Source organism: Lampetra planeri, chromosome 8 (assembly GCF_965212315.1).
Source record: "Lampetra planeri chromosome 8, kcLamPlan1.2.h2, whole genome shotgun sequence".
Lineage (NCBI taxonomy): Eukaryota > Metazoa > Chordata > Hyperoartia > Petromyzontiformes > Petromyzontidae > Lampetra > Lampetra planeri.
Genome location: NC_136114.1, coordinates 16,061,237 through 16,073,954, shown reverse-complemented (window position 1 = coordinate 16,073,954; position 12,718 = coordinate 16,061,237). Strand labels below are relative to the sequence as shown.

Here is a 12,718-nt window from a genome sequence, read left to right as displayed (position 1 = left end):
CGCTCACACCAGCATCCGCGCTCACACCAGCATCCGCGCTCACACCAGCATCCGCGCTCACACCAGCATCCGCGCTCACACCAGCATCCGCGCTCACACCAGCATCCGCGCTCACACCAGCATCCACGCTCTCCAAGTCTCACCCACGCTTCCAGACCCACGCTCTCTCACCCACACTCTCTCACCCACACTCTCTCACCCACACACTCTCACACCCACACTCTCACACACACTCTCTCACCCACACTCTCTCACCCACACTCTCTCACCCACACTCTCTCACCCACACACTCTCACACACACTCTCTCACCCACACTCTCTCACCCACACACTCTCACACACACTCTCTCACCCACACTCTCTCACCCACACACTCTCACACAGACTCTCTCACCCACACTCTCTCACACACGCTCTCACACCCACGCTCTCACACCCACACCCTCACACCCACACTCTCTCACCCACACACTCTCACACACACTCTCTCACCCACACTCTCTCACCCACACACTCTCACACACACTCTCTCACCCACACTCTCTCACCCACACACTCTCACACACACTCTCTCACCCACACTCTCTCACCCACACTCTCTCACCCACACTCTCACACCCACACCCTCACACCCACACTCTCTCACCCACACACTCTCTCACCCACACTCTCTCACCCACACTCTCTCACCCACACTCTCTCACCCACACACCCTCTCACCCACACTCTCTCACCCACACTCTCTCACCCACACACTCTCACCCACGCTCTCTCACCCACACACACTCTCACCCACACTCTCTCACCCACACACTCTCACCCACACTCTCTCACCCACACACTCTCACCCACACTCTCTCACCCACACTCTCTCACCCACACACTCTCTCACCCACACTCTCTCACCCACACACTCTCACCCACGCTCTCTCACCCACACACACTCTCACCCACACTCTCTCACCCACACACTCTCACCCACACTCTCTCACCCACACACTCTCACCCACACTCTCTCACCCACACTCTCTCACCCACATACTCTCACCCACACTCTCTCACCCACACTCTCTCACCCACACTCTCTCACCCACACTCTCTCACCCACACACTCTCACCCACACTCTCACCCACACACTCTCACCCACGCTTCCACACCCGCACCTGCGTTATCACATCCTCGCCCACACTCATGCTCCCGTGATTAACTTTTCCATGACCAGTGAACTGCTGAGAAGAGGGTGATTGGGCAGCGAGTCCCGTGTGTGACCTACATTTGTTTGAGTCCTGCGTTTTCTGTTATGAATTACATGCGTTTTGCGTTCGCCTGTATCCCTCGTGTGATGAGGTCATTGCTGTGGCCAAGGGGTGGTGCTTTGTGATTGGCTGGATGTGTGTGCTGTGCACGTCTCGTGTGGCTAACTGGTTTTGCGTACGGTGTGTGTTTTGTGATGTTTGCTGGTTGTACGTATTGTGTGGTTGGCAGGTTGTGGATATTTTGTGTGTATTTTATAGATCTGGCCAGGTGGCGCAGCGGTAGAGCGAGCGGCTTGCAATCGAAAGGTCGTGAGTTCGTGTCCTGGTTGGGGGTTTACTCGGCCCAATATCCCTCTGGGGTCACTAAAAGTGGGGAAGCAAACAGAGGTGGCCCTATGGATAGGTTCACCCCTGCCATAGGAATGTGCAATTTCCACCATGGAATCAGGGATTTAAGCAGGAAATGAGCATCAGTCCCATTCAAAGAGGAAATTACTTTGACTGTTGACTTTGATTGTATGGTTGGGTAGTTGTGTGTATTGTGCATGTTTATTTTTCTGGTCTGCTGGGTGTGTGTACGACGTGTGGACTGTGTGGTGGTGGTGCTGCTGCTGCAGGAGGAAGAGGGTCTTGTGTTCACCCGCATGAAGTCCTACGAGGGTGGGGCTCGCGTGCACGCGCTCGCGTGGAGCCCTGACACGCACCTGGGTCCCCACCCCCAAATGCTCAGGTACGGTGGCATTGCTCGTCCTCTACCACCTCCATCGCTGTGACACTCGGACGGTGAGCAGGGTGAGTTGTGCGATATGTGCGCCTTGTGCGATGTCTTGCAGTGCATGAGTTGTGCGGTGTGCGTGCGTTGTGAGTGTGGTGAGTGTGCGGGATGTGCGGAGTTGGTGCGAGCGTGGGGCCCGACAGCTGTGTTTGTGTTGGGGCGCTGCCGCCGCACTTCAGTCAAACAAGGAGGGGGCGTGGTGGGAACGGGAGGGGGTCGACTGCAGTAACATGTGGTTTCTTCGGCTCCTCTTGATCCGGTGGCCGGTGAGGCAATAGCGGTAGTGGGTGACACGGTGCGTTCATGTGTGTCCCGGAAACACCGCTGCCCTGGATATGGCATTAGTCAAGTGAGACTTGTCATAATTGATTCAGTAAGGGAGTTAAGGCAATTAAGCGGCATAAGTTAGGATAGTGAAAGTAAAAATGTAACCGATAAGTAATAACATAATGTGATGAACACCAATAATGTTAAAATGTTCTTAATCAACATCAAAAGCAGAAATATACTTGCCTCAACAACCGACTGAAGTGCACCGAGCAATGGGAGTGATGATGTCATCACTCGTAACGCCGCCCTCAGCGCTGCGGTCGCACGAGGACGTCCATCTTGCCTTTTTGTTTACGCTCGGATTTTACTACAGTCGGAGCTGCCGGACTCATAATGAATTTTACTAACATCTGTATGCGGGTTCCTGGATGTGGCATTGCCAGGGTCGGGCCTCGTGATGGTACCACCGGCACGTATAGGCCTTGTGTGAGATCACTACACGGCTGCGGCGGTGCGTGTGGTGATGCAGATGGACGCGTGGTTGTGTCTCTTGGTTCACGTGGCGCCTCCTATGCCTCCTTGGCCAATGGGCAGAGCCGGCCATCTCTGGCACCAATTGAACATTCAGGGTCGCCCAATTGCGACTACAGTCACCAAATCTCAAACCCTGTAATGCCACTGCCGACTTCAATCATTGGGTGGCTGGGTGGCGAGGTGGTAACACTTGTGCCTTAGAGGAAGATATTCCTGCGTTCGATTCTCTGAGTTTTTATGTTGTCTCCCAGTTCTTTATAGGTTTCCTCTGGATTATCCGGTTTCCTCTCATAGTAAATAAAAGCATGCAATGTAGTTGCAGGATAACTGGTATGGTGAAACACACAAAAGGAACTGGGCTCTTGCAGACTAGGAACGGCCCAGTTCTGGCCCGCAAACAGTACCAGGGCTGTAAGTTCCTTTGCTGCATGGCCCATGAGGGCCCTTGGTGTTGGGACCTCCCGTCCCATCCATCTAGCCCCTCCCCACCCTCCCTACTATCTGTATTATTTCACCTTCAAATAAATTAATGTCATAATAGAATTGATTTAAAGCTTTCGTGACTGCAGGAATCGATACTCTTTGGTTCTTTCGGTAAAGTCACATAGGTCAAAAAAATAATAGATCACGACGTTTCGATCGCAACACAAGCAACCGTCTTCAGGTGAAAAAGAGGGGGAATCTGCTGAGGCAGGCTGTTTATCAAGGTTTAGAGATGGGCGGGGCAGCTAATGTTATCATGTAGGAGCGAGTAGGAGAGAGCGAGTAGCAGAGATAAATTTGCTTGTAAATGTAAGCTCGGCGAGGGCCGAGCTCGGCTAGGGCCCGGAAATTTGAGAGTCGGCTAATATTGGCAGGTAGAGAGGGAACTTCAAAGCAGTTAAAACTTTACCTGGTTGATCACGTCCTTCCAATGATTGCTTAATTTGTATCCATCTTCTCGGTTGAAGTTATGTTTGTGTTTATAAATATGGATGGCTTCATGGACAAATCTTTGATGGTAGCCCGAAGGTTTGCAGAGTACCTTGGTCTCGGGAAAGACAATATCGTGTGAGCCCACCGCGTTCAAACAGTGATCAGCCACGGCAGAGGTATTGGTGCTGCCGTGTTTCAAATCTGTCGTTTCGTTTCCCCAATGTAACTGCTGCTGCAACCACAACTTAGTTTGTAGACACCATGGTATTGCATGTCAGGAATCACATCTTTCACAGATGGGATCAAATCAAGCATTTTTGTACTGTGTTGAATCGAACCTGGATCTTATGTTTGTTCAAGATTTTGGAAATCTTTTTGGTAACCCCTGATATGTATAGCAAGGTTGATGGTTTTGATTGGGTCCTCAGATGGTTCTCTCCCTATGGTTGGGGATACAGCTTTGCGGACTGTGCGATCCGAATATCCATTAATCTTGAGGGCTTGGCGCACACGTGTTCCAGTTCACTGGATAGGTGGTGCTGGTCGGAGGTCATGTGTCTGGAGTCAGGTCGATTAGGTTGTGTCTCGGATCAGGTCGTTTTTTTAAATCTTAAATTACCAGAGAAACAATGAAAAAGGAAGATCCACAACAGCAGCCGAGAAGAAATCCACATGGAGGAAAACAAATACAAGATTGCTAAGAGATGGTGATAGAATGTGTTGCATGAATTGAGCGGTTACATTCACGGTGCAAATATGCAGCGATGGAGTGCTTGAAGGTGGTCAGAGATGGTAGCACCGATAAACCCACATTATTTTCTCAGTTTATCCAAAACACAGATGCTGCACGCAACAATGTTTTTGAGTCGCATTGTAACGCAGCTCCCGGCTCGTTACACTCATGCCCATCGTTCAGGACACTGGGACGCGGTCACCGTAGGAGGTGGTTTGTGGTCAGAGGCATCGGGAAGATTGGAGCGTCATGCAGGTGATGCATCCAGAACGATCCGACTCCTAAGGCTCAACGCGTTTTCCATTCTCCAGCTCGGTGCATGAACCCAGTTGTCTGGAGCCCTGCGTATGCAGAGAGAGTCATGTGCAGACGTATGGATGTACACACACTGAAAAAACAACGAGCAGAGCACTGGGTGGCTAAACCACAGCAAGTTGGCGCAGTAGGGGCACAGGTGGTGCATCGGCCAGTCATTTCATTCAGTCGACCCATGGCACCTGGGTCTGCCCCGTGACCTCCTGACGTCACCACGGCGCATGTGCCAGGCTATGTGCACGTTAAGGCCACGTGAAGTGTCGAACGCCCGCTGACAGGAGGTCACGGGGCAGACCCAGGTGCCACGGGGTCGACTGAATGAGATGACTGGCCGATGCACCAACTGTGCCCCTACTGTGCCAACTTGCTGTGGTTTATCACCCGGTGCTCTGCTCGTTGTTGTGAGCGTCGCTCCTCTGCCCTCCGTTGTTGTTGGAAGGCGACTGCCTCCAACTGCCCAATAGCGTCCTTCACGAGCCTCCTCCTTGACACCGCTGGTACCAGTCATCGGCAAGTCCACTCAGCTCCACATCATTTGTACCACATCACTCCATCTCTCCTCTAGCCTGTGCCGGGCCCGTTTAGCCCCCTCTATCCGGCCAAACAAAAGCTGTTTAGGCATGCGGTGGCTGGGCATGTGGGCTACATGACCCAGCCAACGCAGCCTTACCTGCCGGAGGAGCTCACCGAAAGGACTGTGTCCGCATCTTTCAAGGATTTGTGAGCTCCTCACACAATCCAGCCTGGTTAAACCCAAGATGGATCGTAGGCAGGCCAGCCGAAATGTTTCTAACCAGCGAAGATGTTCCATTAGGGGGGTCAACGTTTCACAAACGTAGAGAAGTGAGGGCATGATTGTGGCCGGAAATACCTGAAGCTTTGTGTGGAGTGACAGACCAGGTAGCTTCCACACAGCGTTACGCAACTGATGAAAAGATGATGCCGCTCGACTGATTCGGAGTGAGACCTCTGCTGTAAAACCGGAGCCGGTCATTAGTACACTGTCCAGCTATGGGAAACTCTCCACTCTATCCACAACTGCGCCATCACAAATTGGGAGTTGTGGGGGTGGAGTGTCTGATGGTACAACATTTACAGGCATACAGATACACACAGACGTTCATATTCACGCAAATATGTATCTGTGCAGACGTGCACAAAGACACAAGAACACACACATGGACACAACGACATACACACTTAGACACGGATACAGACATACATAAACACCCATGATTAGACACATGGACACACATTTACACAGGCTGACACAAGCACACGCAGACATACACACATATCGACACACTGACAAACGGACACACACTAAGACGCAGATACACATTCATAGACAACAGTAACACCCGCCATTCGCCACTAAGTGGCAGTGATGTCACCACGGCGCTTGTGCCAGGCCAAGTGCACTTTGAGGTCACGTGAAGTGTCGAAGGCTCGCTGACAGGAGGTCACAGGACAGACCCAGGTGCCATGGGTTGACCCACTGAGATGGCTGGCAGATGCACCAGCCGTGCCCCCTGCCATGCCAACTTGCTGCGTTTTAGCTGTCCGGTGCTCCATTTGTTGTTGTGAGTGTCGCTCCTCTGCCCTCCGTAGTTGTTGAAGAGCAAATGCCTCCAACTGCCCAGTAGCGTCCTTCACGAGCCTTCTCCATAGAGGCTGATCTTGACACCGCTGGTACCAGTCTTCGGCAAGTCCACTCAGCTCCACATCCTCCTGTACTGCATCAGTCCATCTCTTCTCCAGACTGTGTCACGTCCATTTAGCCCCCTCTGTCCAGCCAAACAGAAGCTGCTTGGGCATGCAGTGGCTGGGCATGCAGGCTACATGACCCAGCTAATGCAGCTTTGCCTGTTGGAGGAGCTCACTGATGAGAATATGTCCAGTTCTTTCAATGATTTGTGAGTTCCTCACAATCCAGCCTAGTTAAACCCAGGATGGATCAAAGGCAGTCCAGCCTGAATGTTTATAACCAGGACAGATGTTCCTTTAGAGGGGTCTACAGACACACACTGACACACACAGTATTACACTCACAGTCAGACACATATGGATATATTCACAAACATGGACACAAAGACTGCACCCAACAACAACTGACTGCCAATCGGCGACGTCACAACAGCTCTACAGCTCTTGTGCCACGCTAGATGCACTTTGAGGCCACTTTGAGAGATGCCTGCACACGAACGCCCACTTGTTCACCTCCGCCTGGCATGGCATTGCCGCCTTTCCAACGTAACCCTAGCCTGGCTAGCGGTCCGGAGCGCCCGTAATCCCACAGAGAATATCTTTGCTGGCCTACGAAGGACATAATAAACTTGGAATATACGGCCGCGGAGGATAAACGTGCACTGTGCATATGTAATAGCTCTTTCCCCTGCCCTTTCTAATAGCACAATGTGCCTTTGTGAGCCGTATGAAAAAGGTGCGAGTATTTTATAACTCCGGTGATTAATTTATTCAAAGCAAACACATCTGTTACACGATGGAGCCCGAACTAAACTTTTGTTTCTCCAAAGAAAACACTTTTTTTCTTGTGTTATTATTTTATTTTTTTATCCAGCACTAGCAACCACCGGGCCTGTGTTGTGGCCGCGTGGCGGGTGGCGTGGCACCTGCGGGAGAGGTCGGCAGGGTCAGGTGGCGCTGGTGGGGGTAGGGGGTGTGCAGGTGCGCGCCGTGGCTCCCCCGAGTGTGCACGGTTCCCAGGCTCGGAGGCCGAGCGGCACGACCTTGGGGCCAACGGCAGTGGCGTTTGGGTGGCCCGTTGGGAGGGTTGGGTGTGGAGGTCCTTTGTGGGTGGTGGGTGATGGCAGGTGGTTGTGGTGGTTCCCATTTGGGTGGTGGGTAGCGTGTGTGTGGTTGTGGTAGTTCCCATTTGTGTGGTGGGTAGTGCGTGTGTGGATGGGGCAGTTCTCATTTGGGTGGTGGCTAGTGTGTGGTATTGGTAGTACTCATTTGGATAGTGGGTAGCGTGTGTGTGTGGTGTGTGTGTGGTGTGTGCGTGGGGTGTGCGGTGTGTGCTTGGTGTGTGTCTGTGGTGGGTGTGGTTGCGGTAGTCCCTGCGCGGGTGGCACTTGGTTGGGGTAGCGGTGCCGTGGGCCCTCGCCTGCCCCCGTGCTCCCTGGCATGCTAAGCAGCCGCTAAGCTGAACCAGGTGTGCTTACAGTACGGAACTCGGCAAACAATCGTGCGCCTTCCAGCTGCCGTGTCAGCGTTTTTTAATAGTCGCAAACGTACGGGGGAATTATAGTGACGCAGATAAGCGACGTCACGAACAGAGTCGATGTTTCGGCCAAGAAGCCTCCGTCAGGACGTGGAGGGAGGTGCGGGGAGCGAGAGAAGGGTGTGCTGGAAGCCGGAGTGGATGAATATTGGGCAGGGCGGGTGCATGGGATGTGAGGATTGAGGACGGGAAGGGAGTGAAAGGGAGCGTGAGTCGAGACCAGCCGAGCGGGTGCAATTTCCTGGTGAAAAGCTCCCGTGCGATGAGGCACTGCGCCCCACACTGGGATTCCAGGAAAGGAGAGGCTTGGTGGGGGAGCGCGCGGAGGTCAGAGCCGTCTGTCGGTTGAGGGCGCCGCGTGGCGCGTCCGTGACTGCCACTCCCACGCTGGAACCGCGCTCATCCGGAGTGGGGCTGACACTCCATCTGGGCAGACAGCTTCCTGGCCCAGACTGCTCTTATCTGTAGATTTCCTGAGAAAGTGCAATCGTAGCCGTGTATTTTTAGGAATGAACTCCGGCGCCCGCAATCCTCCGCACGCCACACCGAGCCGTGCCCTGTCACTGTGGGGATACGGTCGAGGGATTGTGGTTCCAGGCAAGGGCTCTACTTCCCACATCTGGGAGGGGAGGGGTGACATGGGATCTAGGGTGGGCTGGTAGCGTTCACATGAATTCAGTCCACACCCCCACCAGCTGAGCGTGAGGAAATCTTCATTTCGGCCGTCGGCCCCGCTTCCATCCCCCCACCCCCATTTGCGCTGCTCGCACGCAGATCCCAAAAAACCTGGACAAACAACAGCCGGCCAAGTGGAACGCGTCCGCTGCCCGTTCTGGGCTCGCGTGTATCCATGTGAAATTTCTAAACGGCGGATCTCAAGCACCCTGGCTCTTGGGCATTAACCTCACTGCGTGGTGTCACAGCAGCTGCGTCGTGCCACGTGCGTGCACTTCACGCATGCCGCCAGTGGGCTGCTCGCTGATCGCACGGCCGCCCCGTTTACACTACTGCCACCCACTGAAGAGAAATGACCGGTGGTTGATCGGTGAAATATTATTACACAGAGCGTTATGAGCGGTTGAAAGACTGCCCTTTTTAGGGTCCCACTGCACACCAGTGTTCACGCACCCTTAGGTTGGAGGCCGTTTCACTTCCTCTGCAACTCATCATGGTCACTGTCGCAGTCAGAGGGGGTGGGTCACTCAAGATTACGATGGCAGGAATCTCATTGACAGCGTGCTGATGAGGTGAAATGGAAATTGCAACATCCAACCTCAGCAAAATGGTTATGTTATTATACAAATTACATCTGTACAAAAAAAACCCTAAACGATATTGCAAACGTTACAACCGCAATCGCATCAACAGGCTTTGGCTCGGCAGCAATGGCATCTTAAAAATAATTTAGAATATTAAATTAATCTGAACCAAATGCTTCGGTGGGGCGAGTTGTGTTTGGCTCGTTTCTCTGAGCACCGATAAAATATTGATTGAGACAGCTTGGCTGCACGCATTGTGTTATTCCAGGGGACTGGCGTTCTGGGCAGTCTTCCTGAGCCGTTCCCAGCCGGAGCCGGCAAGGAGGCCCCAGCAGCCGAGCGTGAGCACTGCACGTGGAGGCAGCACGTGGCTGGTTGCCGTGCATGCCAGCAGCACAGCTGCACTGGTGTGATGCGGCTGCAGTTGTGAGCGATAGCTGCGCCTGCGAGTGACATAGCTGCTCACGCGAGCGCTGAAACTGCTGCGTAATCAGTTGTCCTAACCATGGGGTATGCGGCTCGCTCTCCGCACAGCTGTTGGCCTTGCTCGATGTCACCGCAGACCGCAGCAGCTGTCGCGGTGGAGTGGCACTTGAGTCGTCGTGGCCCGGCAGAGTGCAGCCCCGTTAGAGTCCTCCCCAGTCCCGGGCTGCAACCACAGGAGCCATGTGGCCACAATACAATGACCTCATTGTGAGAACCGGATTGGCATGGCCAGGGGAGCCCTGCTCAATGGGTTTTATTAAATCCATGCAACTGCCAGTTCCCCATTCTCAGCACCTGCAACGTCAGCGATTTAGGAACGAACTCTGTCGACCCGCCCATCATGCCAGCACACCTACGATGGCACCGTGCCACCGGCACCACCAAGCCGTCGCGTCCCTCCCCGAGTCTCGTGGGCCTTGCGGGTTTTCGCCGTGGGCACTAATAGCGACCGGGAAACGCCGCCTGAGGGCGGGCAGGCGAGCAAGCGACGGAGCCGGAGAGACGGTTTTGCAGAAATATTTAAAGCTTCCTCAGCATACTCAGCCGGTGTGCAGTCATTCCCACCAACATTCCCCAACGTTGCATCGAGCTCCGATTTTCTTTTCATCTGGAGGAAAAATAAAAAAAGCTGTAAAATTCTGCAGTAACGTTTTAAAGGCGCCAGAGAGCTGTAAATTGAATCTAAGTGAGAACATACATTGGCAGTGAGTCAGGAAACTCCGGGGCTCGTTGGCCAAGCCAGGTCTTGACTTGTCTGCTGGGACGGTGAATGCAATTGCAGCAGGCACGCACACAAGCACGTACAGGCAAACGCACGCGTGCACGCACGCATAGGCAAAACGCGACACATGCACGCACGGGCAAATGCACACGCACTCAAAGTATTGTGTGGGCAAATGCACGCACAGGCATTCGGCCTCCGTCTTGGCACGGGCCTTGTGCTGCACAAGTGGAGTGCAAGCAAACTCCGCAGGTTTGCACAGAGAAATCGATTGCACCAAGAGGGAATGGAATATAGGAGACTTAATATCTTCAAGTTTGAAGCTTATTTTGTTGAACGAGGTGAGAACTCAGTAGACCAGGATGAGTCTCTTTGCGAGAGCGACCTGGATGTCAAGAGCATCTTGTCATTGACTTAATGCCACGGAGGATGAACGGCCGCATTGGCTCCTCGGCAGAGCGAGCGGCCCGCAATCTGAAGGTTGTGATTTCACATCCTGGTTTGGGGTTGACTCAGAACATCATACTTCTGAGGTTGATAAAATGAGTACCACTTTCTAGGGAAGTCAACAGCAGTTGTCTTATGCATAAACTCACCCCCGCCATAGGAATGTGGAATTTCCCCACTAGGTCAAGGTTGTAAATGGAAAATGAGCACTAAATCAATGCTCAAGAACAACTTATCGTTGTTGTTGTGTTAACTGAATTATAATCGTAATAATTGCTTAACTAAGAACAAAAAGGTAATGCGTGAGTGTAATGGTAACCGCTGTCACTTGGCTGTGAGGAATCCTCCTGCGTTGGTCGCCATGTGAATGCCCTCCCGACTCGTTCATTGGAATTCGGCATCCTGAGCCGTGGTCCTGTGGACGTTATTGCCCTGGGGACCACAGAGGAGGGAAATGGGAGTATAAGAGATCGGTTGTGTTCAGGGGGGACACGGAGGGGCTCCTGCCTTTGCTTCCCTGTGCTGATGGGAGCTGTTAGCGGGCCGCTATTTTGGCACCGCCGCGCTGTTTAAAATAGGCTCAACCACAGCGCCTCTGTGTGGCGGCGCTCTGCTGAGCGAGACTATGCATGCTCGCACGGGCCCCCCCAACCCCACCGCACGGAGACCATGGCCAAGTGGGGGGCTCAACCCGAGCACAGCACACCACTGCTCTCACACTCACGCCTGCGTTCAGGCGTATGTTTATGTGTGTGTTCATGCGCGTGTGTGTGGGGACCGGTAGTGTCGTGGTTAGTGCGTTGCGCTATCAACCCGACAACCCGAGTTCGATTCCGACTCACGGCCAACACCAGTGACGATTATCTGAATTGTTCCTGGGCCTCCCCTAGGTCGACTAAGCCTTAAATGAGTACCTGGTGAAACGTGTAAAAAATATTGCAACTGGGGAGACAAAGGCGGCCGGGAGTGGTGCTCGCCACCCACCCCTTCATGTTCCGTGCTGGCCTCGCTAACAGCACTTGCCCCTCCAGTCGATTAAAGCTAAATGTTAAAAAGCTATACGGGGGATCTTTGTCTTTGTTCATGTGTCCGTTTATGCCTATGCGCATGCCCATATTGGTGCTGGAGTCCGTATCGATGCCTGTGTGTTGCTCATGCTCGTGTGCTCGCATACCGGGGTGCTCACACCTGCTTGTATACTCGCACCCACTCGTGCTCACGCGCTCACGCCTGCTTGTGTCCTCACACCCGCTTGTGCCCGTGTGTTCACACCTGCCGCATCTTTGTGCTTCAAGGTTCTGCTCAGCCACCGCTGACAAGAAGATCCGCGTGTACCGCTCGGACCTGCAGGGGAGCGAGGAGGTGCAGGTGAGAGCAGCCCGCTCCTAGGTAACGCTGCTTGGCAATTGCGCGGCTCGGTAACCGTGTGCCTCCATGGTCGAGTGAGGGGCTCCAATTGGAAGGGGTTCAAAACCTGATTGGGAGTTCACTCGGCCCATAATTTTTTGGGGATCAATAAAATCTGTACCACTTTATGGGGAAGTCATCAGTGGTTCTCCTATAGAGAAAGACTCGCCCCCACCATAGATATATGGAATTTCCATTTTTCATCACTGGCTCAGGGTCTCAAACAGGCAATGACTGCTCATATGAGCAGGAAATCACGTTGACTTTGGTAATCATATGCTTTGTAAGTGTGCACTTGGTAACGGTGTGTGCTCTGTAATCGTTCGCTTGGTAACGGTGTGCTCAGTAACCGTT

General features: G+C 53.1%; 1 protein-coding gene across 2 annotated transcripts in view; it reads left to right on the top strand.

Annotated features, from left to right (window-relative positions):
• Positions 1-12,718, top strand: part of NUP37 (nucleoporin 37) — a 32,647-nt gene that overhangs the window by 2,573 nt on the left and 17,356 nt on the right. For both annotated transcript variants that reach the window (XM_078597226.1, XM_078597227.1), the window contains exons 3-4: positions 1,876-1,988; positions 12,253-12,325. In XM_078597226.1, coding sequence (XP_078453352.1) covers positions 1,876-1,988; positions 12,253-12,325 — 186 coding nt within the window. The remainder of the gene's footprint in view (positions 1-1,875; positions 1,989-12,252; positions 12,326-12,718) is intronic.